The sequence below is a fragment of the Colossoma macropomum genome, unplaced genomic scaffold (genome assembly GCF_904425465.1).
Source record: "Colossoma macropomum unplaced genomic scaffold, Colossoma_macropomum, whole genome shotgun sequence".
NCBI lineage: Eukaryota > Metazoa > Chordata > Actinopteri > Characiformes > Serrasalmidae > Colossoma > Colossoma macropomum.
Genome location: NW_023494794.1, coordinates 29907333 through 29915962, shown reverse-complemented (window position 1 = coordinate 29915962; position 8630 = coordinate 29907333). Strand labels below are relative to the sequence as shown.

The window sequence follows — 8630 nt, the reverse complement described above, 5'->3', positions numbered from 1 at the left end:
CTATACAACACAACACTGCACAACACTGTACAACACTACACAGCAAAACACTATACAACACTGCACAGCACTGCACAGCACTACACAACACTACACAACTGTTCAACACTACAAATTACTATACAACACTGCACAACACTACACAACACTGCACAACACTTTACAACACTGCACAACACAACACTGCACTGCACAACACTACTCAACACTACACCATAACACTATACTTTATTACACAACACTACACATTACTATACAACACTATACAACACTGTACAACACTACACAAGACTATAAAACACTATACAACACTATAAAACACTATTTAACACTATACAACACTATAAAACACTATACAACACTATTCAACAATACACAACACTGTTCAACACTACACAACACTACACAGCACAACACTATACACTATTTAACACTATACAACACTATTCAACAATACACAACACAATTCAACACTATTCAACACTACACAACACTACACTACACAATTCAACACTGTACAACACTGCACAGCACTGCACAACACTACACAGCACAACACTATACAACACTATAAAACACTATTTAACACTATACAACACTATTCAACAATACACAACACTGTTCAACACTACACAACACTACACATTACTATACAACACTATAAAACACTATTTGACACTATACAACACTATTCAACAATACACAACACTGCATAACACTATACAACACTATTCAACAATACACAACACTGCACAACACTACACAACACAACACTGCACAACACTACACTACACAATTCAACACTGTACAACACTGCACAGCACTGCACAACACTACACAGCACAACACTACAACACTGCACAGCACTGCACAACACTACACAACACTACACAACTGTTCAACACAACACTACACATTACTATACAACACTGCACAATACAACGCAATACAATACTGCACTGCACAACACTACTCAACACTACACAACACTGCATAACACTATACTATACTACACAACACTACACATTACTATACAACACTGTACAACACTACACAACACTATAAAACACTATTCAACACTATACAACACTATTCAACACCACACAACACTATTCGACACTATTCAACAACTATATGACACTACACAACACTATACAACACCACACAACACTATACAACACTATTCAACACTGTACAACACTATACAACACTATTCGACACTACATAACACTGCACAACACTTTACAACACTACACAACACTACACGACACAACACTATACAACACTACACAACACTGCTCAACACTATACGACACTACACAACACTATATGACACTACACAACACTATACGACACTACACAATACTACACATTACTATACAACACTATATGACACTACACAACACTGCACAACACTATATGACACTACACAACACTGCACAACACTATATGACACTACACAACACTACACAACACTATAGAATTTCCAAACGCCTGAAAGAGACTCACAGAACTGGCAGCAGTTGTGAGCTGTGTAATAATATCTGTACATGATTTTTTTTATTATTTATTGATCTTATTGATCTGATTCGACTCTCTAATTGATTCAGTTCTGAGTTCTGACTCCTGCCCTGTGATGGACTGGCGGCCTGTCCAGGGTGTTTCCTGCCTTCCGCCCATTGACCGCTGGGATGCTCCAGTGCCACCCCCACCCCCCCACCCCCCCGCGACCCAGAAGGATAAGCGGCTCAGGAAACGTGTGCGAGTGTGAGTTCTGACTTTCAAGCGTTCTAGAACTGCGGAATGCTTTGATGTTTGCGCCGCCGGCCAATCAGAGCGCAGGAGCGGGGCGGAGCTTGCCGCAAAACGGGTGGGAAACCAAGCCTGAGTGACGGACAGGTAAACGCAGGAGGCGCCATGTTGAGTGAAAACGGAAGCGAGTGATTGTGCAGTTTAAAGAAAAAGGCTGTGGTCAGTTCAGCGACACTTTATGAAAACACAGAACCGAGTCTGGGTTTGAGGAGCTGAGCGTCCGAGCGCGGCCGAGCGGTTCAGTGGTCAGTCCAGGCTGGTGTGAAGGCTCTCCTCTCCGCGGGACTCTTTTATTCGGTTCAGTGTGGGAAACATGCCTCTGGCTCAGTTTGCAGATCCGTGGCAGAAGCTGCCCGTCGGTCATCTGGAGAACGAGGTAAACATGGTTCTGACACTCTGTGGTTCTGACACTCTGTGGTTCTGACACTCCGGCTGCACGCTTAGCTTCCCGAACACGATCAGAAACGCAGAGCAATCTGAGAAGCTCACTGTGAGCTGCAGACAGACCCGCTCAGCGTTTATATCCCCCAGTAGTAAAACCATTAAAACCAGTTAAACTGCTGTCAGCGCTGCTGGGTTTGAGCTGAGTGTGTTTACACTGGAGTCAACAGCCTCTCGCTTTCAGACTGAGGACCTCGGTGCAAAACTTTTAGGATAAAAGTCTAAAACTTTAGACTAAGTCCTTGAGAGTCAAAGTCCAGAACCTTAGACTGTGTCCTTTAGGGTAAAAGTCCTTTAGGTTAAAAGTTTCAAACTTTATACTAAGTCTAAAATCTTAGACTAAGGCTTTTAGCGTCAGAGTTTTTTTTTCAGACTTAGTCCTTTAGAGTAAAAGTCTAAAACCTTAGACTGAGTCCTTTAAGGTAAAAGTCTAAAATCTTGGACTAAGCCCTTAAGGTTAAAAGTCTAAATCTTTATGCTAAGTCCTTTAGGCTAAAAGTCTAAAACCTTAGACTAAGTTCTTTAGAGTAAAAGTCTAAAACCTTAGACCAAGTCCTTTAGAGAAAAAGTCTAAAACCTTAGACCAAGTCCTGTAGGGTAAAATTCTAAAACCTTAAACTAAGTTCTTTAGGGTAAAAGTCTAAAACCTTAGACCAAGTCCTGTTGGGTAAAATTCTAAAACCTTAAACTAAGTTCTTTAGGGTAAAAGTCTAAAACCTTAGACCAAGTCCTGTAGGGTAAAAGTCTAAAACCTTAGGCCAAATCCTGTAGGGTAAAAGTCTAAAACCTTAGGCCAAGTCCTTTAGAGTAAAACTCTAAAACCTTAGACCAAGTCCTTTAGAGTAAAAGTCTAAAACCTTAAACTAAGTCAGTTACAGTAAGTATAGCGTTATACTAAAGCCTTTAGGGCCAAAAAGTCTGAAAGCTTAGACTAAGTCCTTTAGGGCAAAACGTATTAGACTAATACCTCTGTAGTAAAAGTCTAAATCCTTTAGACTAAGTTAGACTAATACTTCTGTAGCAAGAGTCTGAGTCCTTTAGTCTGAGTCCTTTAGTCTGAGTCCTTTAGTCCGAATCCTGTGCGGATCGGTATGAGTCGTGTTGCTGTTGAGGAGCAGAGGCTCGTCCGTTTGTCTGGACGTGACCAGACAGGCCCAGCGCTGCAGCTCAGACTCTGCAGAGACTTCCCAGGAACATTCCCACTTTTCCTAAGTGGTCATGTAAATATTATGGGATGGAATGAGGTTCTTGAGAGCTGATCTAAGTTTAAGCTGAGCTCTGAGTCTCTGGGCGCCTGTTCTGCTCTTTAGGAACGCAGTACGTTTGTTTTTCCGCCTACTTAAGAAGTGAAAGTGATAAGATTGAAAATGTAGTTTGTTTAATCAGCACAGCAGTGGTTTCCCTTACTGCTCCAGCTTTACCCCCCAGTTTACCCCCCAGTTTACCCCCCAGTTTACCCCCCAGTTTACCCCCCAGTCCTGCTCGTCTTACTGCTGTAACACCTTCATTTCACCTCCATTAAGCTTTAAAGTGATACTTCAGCAGAAACATCAGTTTGAGCTTCCATTACTTCTTAGCTACATTAGCCTCGTAGCTCCAGTTATAAAACTAAAGAAGACCAAACATGGCTTGACTGATCGACTACATTTGGGGGAATTTCAGAAAATGTTGTTTCCCACTGAGCTGTCGCGTTAAAGGGGGCCTATTTTGCTTATTTTCTATTCATAATTTTATATTTGGTTGATTTAGAATAGATTTACAGTATCAATGATCCCAAAACACATTATTTTCCTCATACTGTTCATCTCTATTCACCCTCTGTCTGAAACGCTCTGCTAGAGCTCCTGTGTCTTTAAGCCCCGCCTCCCGATGCGCCCAGCGTGCTCTGATTGGTCAGCTCGCCCACTCTGTTCTGATCTGTCAGCCTCCAGAGCGGTTCAGCCCCTCCAGGTTCCGCCCCGTCCTGCAGTCTGCAGACAGACCCTTCTCTCCTGAGCAGCTGTGGCTGTTTCTCCAGCGGCTCCTAACTTCATAATCTCATCATTAACTCCAGAAAACAGCATCACACAAACATCCTAACTAGACTGAACCTCCTAAATCCTGTCCTAACTTTAGGATGAACCCCAACAGGGTCCTCACTTCTGTTTAAGGTCCGTTTCTATGGTTTTTAGGCAGCTGAGTCAGCAGCATAGTTCACTACCAGCATAATGAGCTCCATTTATTCCTACTGTAAAACGCTGCTTTCACTGTGAGATGATTTTCTTTTCTAACTCTTTTTTTGATGTTTGGTCAGTTGGAACAGACGATTTAGAACTTGGAGTGCCGCATATACGATTAAAATACTACAACTTCAAATACTAAAATACTACTAATAACAAACCTGCATTTACAGTGATTTTTGTAAAGTATTTTATAAAACACACTGCACTAAATCCAATTAACCTGGCCTAATGATGCTCTCTTTGTAATGAAATGTGTAGTTAGTGTTCTTTAAGTACAATAATCACGATAATGATAAAATATCGTTGTATTGCCCACCCTTAGTTATAGGTCAGGGGTGTCAGACCAAACCACTAAAAGGACCATATTAAAAAAATCGCTGTAAATCTGTAACCAGCTGTGTTTTTATTTCATAATAACTGAACACTTTGCCTTGACCTGAACTGGCCATTGTTTGTTTGTTCAAAATATGCCAAAACTTCAAGAGCAAAATAGACATGAAATATTTATTTATAAATGATTATAAATAAAATAAACTGTTTTAGGTAGGTTTTTAAAAACTGCCCCTTTGCTTGATCTGGACACCAGGCGTCTGTTCTTTTTGTGTAACCGCTGGCCCACAGGTTGTTGTTGGGGGCACACTATGGCTACGTTCACACAGCAGGTAAAAGTGGCCCAAATCCGATCTTTATCCTCATGTGTGACACAGATGTGTGTCTGTGTGTCAGTGTGAACAGATGACCACACTGAATCAGACATTTTCAGTTCTGATTTGAGACGCTTTCATATGTGGTACAGAAATCCAATACGTATCCGATCTGTGGCAGTGCGACTCAGTCTGAACAGCCAGATCGGAATTCATGCGACTTTTGCGTCAATCCAACTCCACACTCGTCATAATTTCACGCTGAGACTCAGAAACATTTAGTCTGATGTTTCTGTACCAAAAAAATTAGAAGAGACTCTTCAAACCGCTCAGTGTTTGAAGAGGTTTAGAACGACATTGCCGAACGCAGCTGGAGGAGAACGAGGCTGCAGCGTCAGAGAACAGTTTAAAGAATCCAAGAACACGAACCAGAGAACTGACCGCGCCCTTTTTACGGCTGAAACACATTCTGGGTGATGAGCCCAGCGGTCAGTCAGTGAAGCTTCATGATGGCTCCTGTGATGCTGGTGAAGATGAAGCTGATCCTCCGGGAGCGACTGGCGCTCGTTGGCAGTCGTGATTGTTTACCTCTGGATGAGCCGTGAAGCAGCGTGACGCTCTGTTCTTCTGCTCTGTGGGTCAGTTTAGGAGCTGATCTGTTCAGACTGATGATACAGATCACATTTAAAAGATAATCTGAACAGCCAAACAAAAAAATCAGATTTGGTGGGAAAATCAGATTTGGGCCACTTTCACCTGCTGTGTAAACGTAGTCTATGCTGCAGTGCATGCTGGGGACTATAGTGCATCTCAGGGTAAATTGGGCTAGTAGGAATAGAAAATTACGATCATTTTGCGGGCCGAATAGGACTGTGTCATGGGCCTGGTCTGGCCCGTGGGCCTCGTGATTGACAAATGGGTTGTAAGTGGTCCTTTTAGAAATAAAAGGTAAATAAAATTTAGGATACCGGCTCTTTAACTAGCTGTTACAGGAGCCGTGCAGGAAAACTGCTGTACTTACACTTAAAGCAGGTGAAGTGTCGCTTTAAGGTCGCCCCCATGTCCCGCTGTTCCAGACCGGAGTCTGCCTTTAATCCTTAGCTTCGACAACAACCGTCCGACACAGACGGGGGGGCGTTTGCTCAGTTACTCTCATCTGCTTGTGTTTAGGTGTATAAATAATCAGTACAGTCTGGAGGGTCAGATTCTGTTTACATTAAGGCTGATTTATTGCAGATTTATGCTCGAAAATAGCACAATACTTTTATTTTAACCAGGATGTGACCTCATACTTTATTAAACGTTATCATAATCAGCTATAACGTCCTAAAATTGGCCACCTTTTGCACCAGTTTCTCAAAATCTCAGCATAATTGAGTGTCTGAGGTGTAAACAGAGAGATTCAGAGTGGTTTGGTGTGAAATGGTTCAGATGTCTTTACAGTGGTGGTGATAGGAACCAGGGGTCGCCATGACTACAACACAAATATAGACATTTTATTTACTATCCAGAACCACCAGTGAACCTACACGAGTCTTCTGAGTTTATATGGAATGTTGATGATGAAAATAGTGGAAAATCTGAAATTATAAGTTTTCTTTGGGGACTATTTTGCCTCACAGCGCCCTGCATGTATCCCTCCACCATGAATGGAGTTTAAGTTCTCTAAACTATCATAAAACAGTGTCTCAGTCATCAGGCAGTGAATTCATAACCATTTCATGTAGGAACTTTCTGTGAGGGAGCTTTTAGAGGTGGACGTCTGGTTCCTATCACCACCACTGTGAACAGTTCTAACTCAGTAAGTTTCTCTAGAACGGAGCGTTTCACACCAAACCGCTCTGAACTGAAGTCTTGCGCAGTTGGTCAGTTTACTGTTGTGGTTCATCTGATCTGTGTTGAACCAAAATAGCACAGCATAGTGACACACGGCTCACTGTGATAAACAGCCGGTCAGCTTTTACTGTAGATGCAGAGCTTTAATAGAGTCGTCTTATTTAAATTGTCAATGTCCAAAGACAAACATGTATCTCCATTTTTTATTTTTATTTCCATTTTTTGACATAATTTGAGCGCAGCAGCTGCCCTCTACATTGTGTGACCGTTTCATCATGAACGGACCAACAGAAATGCTCCAGAACTGCTTGGAATACAGTCTTTTTGCATTAACTTACATTAGAAGTGAAGAACGTTCCCGCGCTCTACTGTAAACCATTTTGGAGATACTAGTTTGTATTTTTTGGACGGTGACGAAACACGAAACTGACTTTTCAGCTCTGAATTTAAAATGCCATTTTGACCCCGACTGTTTTTATAGCCTGCACTGTTAAAAAAGATGGTTCTTTAAGGGTTCTTTAGTAAAGAAAATGATTCCCTACAGAACCGTGAACACTCAAAGATCCCTCGGCACGATTAAATGGTTCTCTGCATGGTGAAATGGTTCTTCAGACTGATGGAGGGTGTGTTGTATATGGTTCCATATAGCACCCAAAAGGGTTCTTCTGTTGTTATGATGTCAAGCTTGTAACAATAGAGAAACCCTTTTCAAAAAGGTTCTGTATGGAATGATCTACAACACGTTCTCCATCAGTCTGAACAGCTATTTCATCATGCAAAGAACCCTTTAATCATGCAGAGGGCTCTTTGAGTGTTCATTGTTCTATATAGAACCATTTTCCTTACTAAAGAACCCTTGACAAACCGTGTAAAGTCTAAGGATGCTAATAAAATGCTGATTTTTTTTATTGGCCTCTTCTAAAAGTCCTCGCACTGTGTGGACCAAACGAACACATGAATCACATTTCCAGCATTATTTCTCAGGTTATTTTCATTAGAAACATTATTTAAACTGGCTTTTTTGGATTTTGAGTTTAGATAAATGACTAAAGAAGCTCCATGTGCAGTCAGAGCTGTAATGAGATCAAAGCTTTGGTTGCTGCTCCTTTGCATTTTGCCTCATTTACAAAAGCATTTATATCAGTTTCGCTCTCAAAGTGTGAAATATTCTAACGCAGCACCTGCTCCCGTTTACCAAGACTAACACTGTCTAACGGCTGAAGAAAATCAGCTGATTTTTTTTTCTGCTTACACAGCGACACCGTTTGTGTTTTTCAGACACTTTTATTTATTTATTTCGATGGAAAAAACACCTGCTTTGTCTTAAAATCCTGATTTGATGAAGAATATAAAAAAGTAGCTGCTATTTCCTAATGTCTCCTAATGTTTTGGGTAGATCTCACAACACTAGGGCTGGGCGATATATCGTATTTTTATCGTTATTGCGATATGAGTTTCTATGATAAACACAGAACCGATCCATCCAGAACTACAGCCTGTAAAAACACATCAGATATTAATAATGGTCTCACGCCCAGTGTTGTGTTTTAAGTGTGTCAGGCGGTAATGGTTACTGTCATATTTAATAACTACTACTGTGATATTTAATAGCTAAACTAAGTAACTAAATAAATAAATAAAATTTAAAAATTATTTTAAATAAATATAACGTTTA

At 41.0% G+C, this 8630-nt stretch overlaps 1 protein-coding gene across 1 annotated transcript in view; it reads left to right on the top strand.

Moving 5' to 3' along the window:
- The first annotated feature begins 1877 nt into the window (after positions 1–1877).
- The window catches only part of rps6ka3a (ribosomal protein S6 kinase a, polypeptide 3a), a 35345-nt gene continuing 28592 nt past the window's right edge, over positions 1878–8630 (top strand). The window contains exon 1 of the mRNA XM_036580789.1: positions 1878–2188. Coding sequence (XP_036436682.1) covers positions 2126–2188 — 63 coding nt within the window. The 5' untranslated portion in view covers positions 1878–2125. The remainder of the gene's footprint in view (positions 2189–8630) is intronic.